Raw genomic sequence first — 12408 nt, 5'->3', positions numbered from 1 at the left:
GAAGCGGTTTCGACGCATCTGCGTTCCATCAGACGTCGGTGCAATGTACGAACGAGGAGTCTGGCGTTTTCGGATGACCACCGCGGGTGTGCATTCTCATCCCTGGTTCATTCACATAGGTTCCCCTTCGTGTAGTTTGGAAAGTGGCCGAGAGCCGCGGTCATAGAGCACGTTCTTACGTTGTTGACTTGTCAGCATATTATGACGAATCTGAGAAATATACCTAAGCTGTGGTTCAAAGAGGCTCTTGGAAGTTGGAAATCTTTTTCTAAGCTTTCTGCTCATAAGAGGTTCTGCTGGGGATTCATCCAATTGAGCTAACCGCCTCCCGGCTAGCTCAGTTGGTTAAGCGCCGGACTGTTGTGCGGGAGGTCGAGGGTTCAAGCCCTGGCTGGACCTACTCTCAGGGTCTTAAAATAAATGACGAGAATGTGCTACCGTTCTATAACATCAAGAAATGGATAGACATTCTATTCTTCTTGGATAAGGACGAATAAGCCAATAGGTCCCGTCTCCTGCATTTATTAATTAGTTAAATTTGGTTAGACAGGGGACGTTAAAGAACCCACTCGCGAGATTACTGTGATGTGGTCTGGCTTGTTTACTGGGAACTGGGGGGGGGGGGGAGGGGGCATCTGTTAGATTCGCCTTTATTTGACTGTAAACTGCTTAGCAGTCTGATAAAAGTCCCCCGCACAGTGTTGTAAAGCGCCATGAGCTCAGGATATGAGCGCTATATAAATAAAAGTTATTATTATTATTATGGCAGTTAAAACGTCTGGATACCAGAACCTATATACACGAAGGCTGGGCGTCTAGGAAGTGACCAGCTAACATGTTCAGAATTTACATATGTACCCAAAAAAAACAAAAACAAAAACAAAAACTGATACAAAATGATAATAAAAGAAAAAAGAAACCTAAAAAAAGAAAAAAAAGCCCTAGTGGCTAGTCCCTAATGTCTTAAAAACTCAACAAAATAACACATGGCTAAGATGAAGTCTTCAACTCATCACTTTCAAAGATCTTGCAATCTTAAGTGAACTGCTGACTACAGACTTCTGCATTCTACCTAACACTGCTGTACTCCTTTCTGCTCCCTGACGCTCTTCATGAGGTCTTTCGAGTACCCTCCCAGGTACTTATTATTATTATTATTATTATTATTATTATTATTATTAGTATTATTATTCCACTGACAGGGAAATTGCGGAACTCTAATAAAGCGAGGAATACATCCTGTTTTGACTCGTTAGCCTTCCTTAATAACTGCTTCACAGTCTGTACACTTCTTTCCACAAGACCATTAGATTTCGGGTAGTGTGGACCTGAAGTTATCACTTCTATCTCCCACTTACTGGCAAAGTCCTTAAATTTCACACAATTGAAAGGCATGTTGTCTGCGATTAGCCTCTTGGGGATTCCATGACGTGCAAAAGAATAGTGAGGCAGTTATCTTTCATGGCCAAGATAACTGCTTCACTATTCTTACAGGAGACGAGGGCTACTTCAGGATATTTGGAGAAATAGTCACCTTCAAAGAGGTAATCTCTCCCCTTACAGTAGAAAATGGGACCTCTTGAGGAATTAAAGGCTCTCTCTGGTTGCTTTGCTGGTGTTGCTGACAGGTAATGCACTTTGATACCAACTCATCGATACCTGGCCAAAACACTGCACTTCTCTATCCCCTGGTGAGCGGCGTGTATGCGTCGAAGAATTTCGGGTCGCAGGCTAAGGGGAACAATTTTGCGATCACCCTTCAACATTAACCCCTCGTAGCAGCTTATTTCAGCTCGGTAGTTCCTTTAAGGTCTTATCTCAAATGGTGTCTCTACTTTGGTCTGCGGCAAAGCACTCATGACAACTTTCTGCAATCGTTGAAGTTCAGGATCACTCTTAGTCTCGTCCCTCAACTTGTGAAACATCGTCTCCGACGAATTACCAGAGTCCAGGACATGGATTTCAAACTCACCAGTTTGGTCTGTAGCGTTGCGAGGTAACTACATACTCTGGAGAGCGTATCAGCTAAAGGCGCTTTGCTGCCAGGTATGGACTTAACAGTAACTGCGTAAGGCTTAATCCTGAGAATCATCCTTTGTAAAACGAAGGGGTGCTTGATGAATGGGCTTCTTCAGGATTGCTTCCAACGGTTTGTGGTCGCTTTCAACTGTAATCTCTCGTTGTCCATACAAATTATCATGAAACTGTTCACACCCAAAGACAATCGCCAGCATTTCTTTCTCCATCTGCACGTAATTTTCTTGGCTGGGAGTTAGGATGCGTAAGCAACTGGGCGGTCATTCTGCAGAAGGACTGCACCAACCCTTTTGAACTTGCATCAACAGACAGGGTCACTGGTTCTCTCGGGTTAAAGAACTTGAGGACTGGAGCAGACGAGATTGAAGTTTTCAGGCTTGTAAATGCATCATCTACTTGTTCCCAGGACCATTCCCCATCTTTCTAAGGCAGCTGGTGTAGTGGAGCACTCTTCTGAGACATGTTTGGAATGAATTTAGATAAATAGATTTTTTTATACCAGGAATCTCCGTAAGTCTTCAAGATTGGCTGGGGTGGGCATAGGAATGATTGTTTCAACTTTCGTTGGGTCCGGTTTAACACCATCTGCACTCAACACGTGGCGCACGTAATGAACTTAGAATACTCGAAAATGGCATATCTGACCTGACCTGCCTCCACCAGAATTGAATCCTCCCTTGTTACAGTGGAGCTGCAAGGAGGCCTGCGAACCAATCAGCCACTTCCACGAGTCACGACCCAGTAAGATGGGACGGTATTTCCATCAGCGATGAGTAAGTGGAGAGAGTCAGCCTGCTTTTCTATTTCAATGAATCTGAGCTGATCGCCGATCCTTATTCTCACACAGATATTGGAGAAGAATGGTTTCCAGAAGGTCAGTAACCTGGTTACTTGTAATTCGAAGCCAGTCTTGCCTCCTTCAGGGTTTTAAGCCTCTCTTTTTTCATTTTCGATAAAATATCAGAACCTTTTCCAGGTCCCCAGTCAGTGGAGACAAACGAACGACCCTTGACCTTTCTCAGGTAAACAGCCGCCATTTTGCGCATCCCCTTCGTCACTTCTCTCCATTGACCTTTATCTACAACGAATTTCTCAGCAATTGAATTTTATACCTTACTGTCATTAATCTTAATGATCGGCGTCCATCCTCCATCTCCGCATCCAAAATCCCCCATGCGACAGAAAACAGAAATTGGCTTTGGGTGTAGGAGCAAGGTAACCTTAGCACTCTTTTTGGATCCATTGAATAAGGTATCTTACTAAGAGGAGAGATACAGTTGACCTTTCATGAAGGCCATGGCTTCTATATATTCAGTAAATAATACAAAATACTTTCTGATTTCTTTCAAACGAGATTTTAGTGGGGAATATTATTTTATTGTCAAGGTTATTATTCTCAATATTCTCATTATTAGAGCTTTCCTTGTCCTTCTTCCTTTTTTTTCTATTATTCTAAGGTTTTCCCTCTATAGTTCGCTTCGGGTTTCTTTTTTGTCTTTAATTCAATTAATTACTGACTTAAACGTATAGCTCGAAAATTTCTTTGCACGTCGAAGCTGGAATAAGAAAGGTATATCAACAGCAACAAAGCATTTAAGAAGGAAAAGAAACGGGGTGATGTAAAAAAAATTTTCTTTAAGGGGAAACTTTTTATGCGGTAGAGACAAATATAACGGTTTGATTCAAGTTAAAAAGTGTGATTGGTCGCCAATTGGGGGAAGAATAGTCCCTTAAGGGCCGACCATTTAACTTTTTAGGGGGGTGGATGATTTTAAAAAAAATTCCTGCAAGCGCTTGTTGGAAGAAAAAAATTACACGCAGCCAAAATGTAACAGAAAAAAAAAAGAGCATTTAGAATGGAAAAAATATCCTGCCCAGGAGACTGGTAGAAAAAAAAAATACTTGATGACCAGAAATCACCCACCCCCCTTCCCCCTTAAAAGCTAATTGGTCGGCCCCTTAGTACGAAAGTTATGAACTTCATTCATTTATGATAGCTTTAAACTTCCCCATGGAGAGATTTTCAATTGAGAGCCAGAACTACACTTTAGTACGCCTTGTGATTGTTCCAGATGTTCGCCATGCAAAACAGATGAAAGCTATCGCGACTTGTTTCCTTGTGTTTTCGTGGCGTCGGTGGGTGTCTAATGGCACGATGAAAATAGAAGCAACGGAGCCACGAATTTAAGATGCATCCAAGCAACTCACAGCTTCGCCGTTCGTTCTCACACCACTTAAATTTTGAAATGCACGCCAGAGTCACGCTTTTACGCGGAGTAGCGTTTGCAAACCCTTCAAGCTCTTTTGTAATTTGTTTCCTCAATAGTTCCTAACAAGGCATTCATCGAATGTTTCCTTGTTCTTTTTTTTTGGTATTGTTTTGTTTGTTTATTCGTTTTTTCTTCTTACCAGTTTACATAAAAGAACGTCTCATAACTGATGTCAAAACAGAAAAATCTCAAGAGACTAAGAAATACCGCAGGAAAAGTATTAACCGAACGGCAGATATTTCCATCTCCGTAGTGTCATGGTTTGCATGGACAGTTGTATGATCCCTTGGTATTGTTACACACAGTATCACCACTGCAGTTTTGTGTTCCTCCAACACACTCGTCTACATCTGAAACGGCTCTTAAAGTAAAGTATGGACAAGAAATTGAGACTCTCGTTAGATCTGATATCGAAAGACCCGTGCTGCTCTCTTTACAAGAGGACCATTAAGCCTGCAGATTATGATGTGAGATTGTAATCAACGGGTCTTAAGTTTTACAGGTACTTTTAGAAGATGCGTATAAAACCCTGAGGATCTCCCTCTTCTTCAAACATTTTGTTCCTTTTCCTAACACACTACTTTCACATATTTCTCTAAAACTACATAGTTGTCCGTACCTTTGCTTGATAATACCAAAACGAAACATCATATGCATGGCATCTAACCCCACATACAAGTCAGATCTGTTAAATCTACGAACCACCCAATATAGCCTTAGGAGCTCAGGGTTCGTCATACCACGCTTCAATACTGTAAAGTACGGAAAGCATTCTATTAAGTGTCTTAAATCGACACTATGGCGCCGTCTACCTCGGGGCAAAAGAAATGCAAGCACTCTGAGTCATTTTAAGAAATTAGTATGACAAATGGATCTCTCTAACTCAGTGGCGGATCCAGGGGGAGGGTCTGGGGGGTTCGGATCCCCCCTATCAAACCTGACCCTTACAACTTTGAGACAGGATCGTATATCACTTTTAACTGGCTGATTTTTTTTAATGAATCCAAATAGACGGTAAGCGGCCAGGGAATTATAACGTGCAACCCCGACTGGTGGGAAGGGGTGTGGGGGAGAAGTAATTTGCCTCAAACAGTCCAACAGTCCTTTCTGAACCAAAGTTTGGACCCCCCAATCAAAAATTCCTGGATCCGCCTCTGGAACTTGATTAGCAACGAATGGGGATCTGCCTGTTTTCTCTGTAGCTCGTGGAGAGAAGGTATTAGTGGTATTATTTTTGCTTTGGTACTGTCTCCAATTAGCATGTATACTAAAGTACTTTCACACAAAAATAAAGCTATTTATTTATTTATTTATTTATTTATATTCTTTCATTCATTAATCAGTATTTAGCTGATCAACATTAGACTCTGAAATTAGGCTCTATTGTACCATTGCATGTTACTCCATCTCCAGTAAATCTCGACTTGCATTATATTTGCATCGATACGATCCCTTCGTGTTGTCGCACACAGCATTTTCACTGCAATTAGATGTTCCGTTAGCACACTCGTTTATATCTGTAAAAATTCAAAGCAATCGATGTAGTAAAGAAAACCCCAAAGCACATGCCTAATTTGATCATTTCTGTTATTTTTCATCTATTTCAATTCCTTTGTTCGTCAAGGAAACTTATGGCTTTGGTCACGTTTACCTTTGCAAGTCCGTCCATCTCCAGAATATCCAGCTTTGCATGAACAGTTGTATTAAACTTCGGTATTGTTGCAAACAGCATTTACACTGCCGTTTTGTGTTCCTGCAGCACACTCTTCGATATCTGAAAAGACTCTTTCGTAGTTAGAACGTCACCATTGCAAAAGTGCAAATAAAATGTGAAAAACAAACTAAGACCTAGTGCGATCCGCCAGGATAGTCTTTCAATTTTAGAGCAGCTCTCTAGCCAAGAGGTCCATCAAGAGAGTTGAGAGCTGGTTATTGTGCGAGTTTATAACATAACGAACCTAAACTTCTACAAGTATACTTTTAGAAGTTGTGTATAAAACTCTAAACCTACCAAAGCCCCCAGCCGGCTTGTAAAATATTTAAAATTATTACATAAAAAGGTTTACCTTTTCTTTTCAAAAAAAAAAAAGCCTTTATAGCGCTGAAGTATCTTTAATTAAAGTTAAAGATCAGAAACTCTCCGATCTAAAGTCAGTGAAGAGTTTCCCTTTTTTATCGCGCCAGGATATTTAAGTTAAGTAGAAGAAGCTCATAATGAGAAGCGCTACTTTTGCTTAGCTAGGGCGGAAGCCCTAATTTTGGTAGAAAGGACGTAATAGCTAGTACCTAATCCAGATAAATCAATAGAAAAAGAGCGAGGAGAAACAAAATCAGAAAATAACTTAGCTTCCTTACATAGAAGAACACTCACAAAGAAACCATTCTTACAAAGTTTAAGTGGTTAAACAGTTTGAATTAGTTTAAGAAAGTGCTACATTAATTTAAAATAAATTCATCGTGAGGATAAAAAATAATAGTTAAAAACCTAGCAGGTGTTAAACGGGTAACCCTTATCATTAAAGATGGACTACATTTCCCTCGCTTTCCCCGTCAGAAATGAGTAATAATGAAGCTAATCTTGCGATGAGACAGACACAGACATCATAAGGCACGAAAAAAAGCAGAACAAAGCTAAAAATTGAATTCCTCATGGCCAGCTCAATTTCTGAAACCTGCTTTCCGAAAGATGTAAACACTGATTAAAACCTCCTGACTTCTTTTAACAAATGAAACCCGGGGATTACCTTAGTTTGTTTTAATATGATATCCTCAGCCGTCCTGCAGCAGATATTCAATTTATTGGATGAAAATGAATTTTTTATCTCACTTCGCTGAGTGGACTAACGATTAATGGTATTGACATTAAAATTTTCGTATTCTTAGTGAGAATAAAAAGGAAAAATAAGTATTTATATTGTAACAATTCGCTTTAATTTGTAGAAAAATGCTATTTTGCCCCTGTTAGGCCCAAAATTATCCGTCGCCTCGAGACAAGCCTGGTGAAAATGGGACCAATTCATTTGCACAGATAATGCAAATATTCAAGTAATAAGTTTGCATTCCAAAATTCTCCAAAAATAAGGGAAAGTAAATTTTCTCAGTCAAGATTCAACTTCGTAATTTAAATGAGTTAAGTGGACTGAACCGTTGAAGAAAACCATGGAAGATCCAGATCAAAAAACAAATAACTTTTGCAAAGAGCCTGTATATTGGTGGAATGCTTTATTGTATGACATCTTGTTCTCCAGCCAATTAAAGCTACATATTTACCATGGAAGGTAAATTTGCCGATATTCCCTGCTGCTGATGCAGTCTGGCCAAAGTCCCCCGAAAAGTGTTGTGATGTGCATTTGATCATATCCACATGTTAATTTGCGCAATATAAACATTAAATTATTATTATTATTATTATTATTGAAATAGACTAGCTGAAAACCAGACCAACTGGCACCTTTTAGGTAACAGCTTGCAATGAATATTTCAGGAACTTTTATTATCAATCTCTAGGTTTCCATCATATGACAAACTGACATGGTGAGAATTACGGTAATCTTAGGTTAATCACGATTGAGATCACTAAACTAAAAAATTGGAGGCGCTGCAAGTGCTAGTGATAGTGAGATAAGGAGAGATTAAAGACTGATAAATACTTAAAGGGGTAGGAATGAGATAACAGCTTTGGAGAGCCACCAAGAAATCATGACTGTGGGTTAAAACGCATGAAAAGTCAACTTTGATCAGAAATGAGAAACGGGTAACTGCCTTTGATAAGAACCCCAGAAGAGAACAGTGCATCAGTTTCAAACGAGTAATTTATTATTTTTTACCCATAAATAACATATACATATTTCGGGTCTCTAGCTGTGTAGATTATAGATCGTCCGCTCTGGGACAGTTTATTATCTCCTTTTTCACTGCACTAAGACGTATCCCATGGGTTTGATGTGTTTCCATCCATCGTCTCCACCATATCTTGCCTCGTTTCTGCACGTCTTGCTGTCATCATGATATCCTCCTGTATTAAAACCAATTCTAGAATCGGGTGTGAAGCAGTCTCCCTCATTATTTCCAAGGAAACCAATCCTTGCTCTGGAAGAATATTTGGCACCACCAACAGCATTAAACCCTTCCTTGTTGCATTACTTTGTACTGCAAGGAGGTCTCAGAACCAATCAGTGACTTCCACTGTGAACGACCCAGTGAGGTAGCGCGGAATTGCCCATCAGCGATTAGTGAGTGCAGTGAGCTGGCCCACTTATTGATGACAATGAACCTGAGCTGATGACCAATCTTTGTCTTGGAGAATGGTGTCTTCCAGTAGGTCGGTAACTTAGTCTCTTACGAGTCAAACCCAGTCTTGCCCCCTACAAGGTTAGAAGAATTTCTGTTGCTCCAGAAGTGAGAATCGTAGTAGAAGGTTCTCTAAAATTAAGAAAAAAACAATTATGTTATATTCATACTTTTTTCCTTTTGAAATCCACAGCAAATATTTTCTTACCTTTTCACCATCGGTCTTCGTAGCCAGAGTCCATCCTCTATCTCCGCAACTGAAGCCTCCCATGTGAAAGTAAACGGGAATCTTCTGAGAGCCAAACGTCAGCGGGTACACTTCGCTCTTAGACGACCTATTCGGAAAAAAATTTGGAAAACTAAGCCAGATTTTACTGGAACACGAGATTTTTTTTCAAATGTTAGTTTGATCTTTTTTACTGATATTCTTAGGAGCGATCGTAAGTAATCAGTACCTAATCACCTGTTGGTAAGATGGCTTTGACCAACAAAGAGACGCAATAATTTGTTTTCTTCTAAGCTATTTAGGCTTTGGCTATGTCTTCTTCGATCAGCGACGTTTGCACAGCATTTTAGGACGGTGTATGTTGTGTATGTGACTACCGGGTGCCTTCTACGATACTTTTTTTTTGTACGTGTAACTTTAATTTGAACAAATCAGTTCAAGAAGAGACGTAATTGGTGGAAAAAAAATTGGATAAACTAACCAGTCCTTCTCATATTGTTCCATGCAAGAGGTAATTGGACTAGCTGCATGAAATGAACGATAAAGTGGGTTAGTCTAAACAGAGCTTTTGATCGTCTTCAAATCTAGTATTTTTAAATATATATTTCTTTAATAATACAGTGTTGTTGATACCTTGGCTTGGTAATACCAATACAAAAAAGCAAGTTTGCTTCCATCGTTGTTTATTTGATTTACATTATACTCTGAAACTAGGTTGTTTTTTACTTTTGCAAGTCTTTCCATCTCCAGCAAATCCTGGCTTGTATTTGCAGCAATACGATCCCTTGGTACTTTTTCAGACAGCATCAGCACTGCAACTGGATGTACCGTCAGCGCACTCGTTTACATCTGTGAAATTCAAAGCAACAGATTCAACAAAGAAAATTTCTAAGCACGTGGGTTCAAATTGGTTTTTCTTTAGTTTTGATTCCTTTTCTCCGTCAATGAACATTACTCACGTTTTCCTTTGCATGTCCGTTCATCTCCGGAATTTCCAGCTTTACATGATCAGTTGTATGTACCTTTGGTATTGTTGCAAACAGAATCTTCATTTCAGTCTTGTGTTCCTTCAGCACACTCATCGATACCTGAAAGGACTCTTTCTTAATTAGATCCTCATCATGGCAGATGTGAAAATAGAAGGTGAAAAACAAATTGAGACCCACGTGGTATCAGACATGATAGTCTTGCAATTTTGGAGCAGCCCTATTACTAAGACGTCCATAAATCCAGTTGAGAGTTGTTTATTGCGCAAGTTTATGATAAACCGGACCTAAACTTTAATACGTATACTATTAGAAGTAGTGTGTAAAACTTGAGCCTACAGCCGGTTTGTAAAATTTTAAATAATAACACAAAAAGACTAACCTTTTTTACAGTTTGGTCCTTTGAATCCACTGGTACACAAACAGCGATATCCTTTGTCAGTAAAACCGCTTTGACAAGTCGCCTTGTTACCGCAAGGGCTGTCAAAACAAGCGCTCTGAGGCCAAAAGGAGTAAAACATTTTCAATATTAATGTTGAGATATCAACAAAGTAGGATGGGCTGATCAATCATCTCCACATTCTAGATTTAGAGCAGCAATCAATGAAATTAAGCTAGAAAACGAGGGGAATAATGATAATGCTACAGAGAATCAAATATTTACAGTGATGTTAGAATTAAAGTAATCATTTCAACGTTTATGGTTGGGAAAGTAGTTTTTCGTCACTGTAGATAATTATTTGCTGATGATCCAACACCTACGTCAGCTGCACGATAAAAATAATGGTCTTCCCTCTTTAGTTCGCGTTCATGTCCTTCGTGAGTCACATTATTCAATTCACATTTGTACCCTCCATTTCCACCAGCTCGTTTTTCAAGATTAATGCTGACACAGTCTGGTTCCATATAACACATTTTCTCACAAAAATCCATTTCCATGATTTCAACGGTGCGAATCACGTGGTTTATGAGACGTCTGCCATCAAATGCCTTTTCAGGCGTAAACTCCAACTTTCGGCATTGGTCTGCATCCGAAAAGTCTTAGAAATTTAAAAAGAGATATAAGTGAAGGAAAACAATGGTACTAGAGGTCAACATAAAAGACATGATGGTAATGATAATAATAATAATAATAATAATAATAATAATAATAATAATAATAATAGTGAGGTTTAGTATCCAGATTTCACAATGAGTGACAATTCATTCGTCTAATTATTTAAGTATCCTAAATAATTTTGATTCGTCTATCCATTTCTGTTCCTATTTGGACTATTTCTCTGTGGCAATCAACTGTGTTGCCACCTACAGGAAACGCACACATGGAGGTTAATTTCCAAACTAAATACAAATATTTGAGTTAGAAATTTGCATTTCAAAATTTCCCAAAAATAGAGATGAATTTTCTCAGTCAAGATGGAAGTTCTCAGTTTTAATTAGTAAAGTGGACTGAATTGATGAAGAGATCCATAAATGATCCAGATCAACAAACAAGTAACTTTTGCAAAGAGCCTGTTTTGGCAGCGAGCTTTGTTGAATGACATATTGTTCCTCAGTCGATTAAATTACAACTCTAAAGCTAAATTAGCTACCCTAACAGGTAAATTTTTCGATGTTCCTTTACTTTGGAAGTTTTTTTGACTAAAATTGAACAAATATCTGATTTTACCTTCACAGTAACCACTGCAGCAGACAAAAAAAGGAAGAGCGGAATGAGAGTTAACTTCATTGCGATAATACAAAAATTAACAGACGAATAAATAGGTGGATGGATTAGTAGAAATTATTATCCAACTACACCTCGTAGAGTACAAATAACGCCATAGACGAGTAGAAATATCACGCGGTCTTTGTACTCTAGAGTACCGGTTAAACAGTGTAAAGTGTTGTGTTGTTTTAACTCAACCATTTATTTTGGATCACAGTAATACTTACAGCAAAACGGCGGAAAACATACTGCACGTGACAATTCATGTTATTTAAACAACGCGTGACCTAGAATATTGTCCCATTATGTAATCGCACAATCAGATACTGCTACAAACAGGTTTTCTCGTATCGCGCAAGCGAAGAATTGAATTGTAGTTACGAAAAACAAAATGGCGGACAATTTGAATCATATTTCCGACGACGAAGAGTCAGAACGGCTGGCAAACATACCTCTAAAAATTATTAGATGAATCGAACGAAGAAAAACAGCTGGACGACCCGGAAATGTCTTCATTCATTGAAGAAAATAGAAACAGCAACACGACAACGTGCCAATTCCGTTCCGCTTCGCATACTTCTGTTATGCACTCCCCGTAAATAAATATCCGCGAAATTCGCCCGCACTGAAATAACAGTTTGGCGTGTTGGATAATAAATGACTTATCAACCGTTTTGTTGTGTAGTATCGCTGAGTATTTTTACTCGTTATTTGTATTTTGACACGCCCTACGGGCGATGTTTCACAAGAATACGCGATACTACACAACAATACGTCTAATTAACAATTTTTCCACTCGCGCTTGTTGGACACGAGATGATAGATAGCCAACGAGGCGCGTAGCGCCGAGTTGGCTATAATCATCTCATATCCAACAAGCGCGAGTGGAAT

General features: G+C 39.1%; 1 protein-coding gene and 1 pseudogene across 1 annotated transcript; both read right to left on the bottom strand.

Annotated features, from left to right (window-relative positions):
- Positions 1-4562: 4562 nt before the first annotated feature.
- Positions 4563-11783, bottom strand: LOC148729176 (uncharacterized). The gene is made up of 5 exons (XM_088725103.1): positions 11767-11783; positions 11479-11492; positions 10572-10849; positions 10192-10306; positions 4563-4657 (listed from the first exon to the last, which is right to left on the bottom strand). Exons 1-5 carry the CDS (start codon positions 11781-11783, stop codon positions 4563-4565), a joined length of 519 nt encoding a protein of 172 aa, XP_088581229.1.
- LOC148729177 (putative skeletal organic matrix protein 5) lies at positions 8219-9775 on the bottom strand (annotated as a pseudogene).
- Positions 11784-12408: the final 625 nt, after the last annotated feature.

Source organism: Stylophora pistillata, chromosome 6 (assembly GCF_964205215.1).
Source record: "Stylophora pistillata chromosome 6, jaStyPist1.2, whole genome shotgun sequence".
Lineage (NCBI taxonomy): Eukaryota > Metazoa > Cnidaria > Anthozoa > Scleractinia > Pocilloporidae > Stylophora > Stylophora pistillata.
The sequence above is the reverse complement of the archived record's forward strand: the minus strand, read 5'-3'. Positions and strand labels throughout refer to the sequence as shown.

Bases quoted from the DNA above. Each gene is read 5' to 3' on its own strand.
- LOC148729176 (XM_088725103.1), bottom strand. The intron at 10,307-10,571 runs GTAGGTGTTGGA...TTTTGGCCTCAG, and splicing joins ATTTTTATCGTGCAGCTGAC to AGCGCTTGTTTTGACAGCCC. The intron at 4,658-10,191 runs GTTAGTCTTTTT...GAGCCGTTTCAG, and splicing joins AGGACCAAACTGTAAAAAAG to ATGTAGACGAGTGTGTTGGA.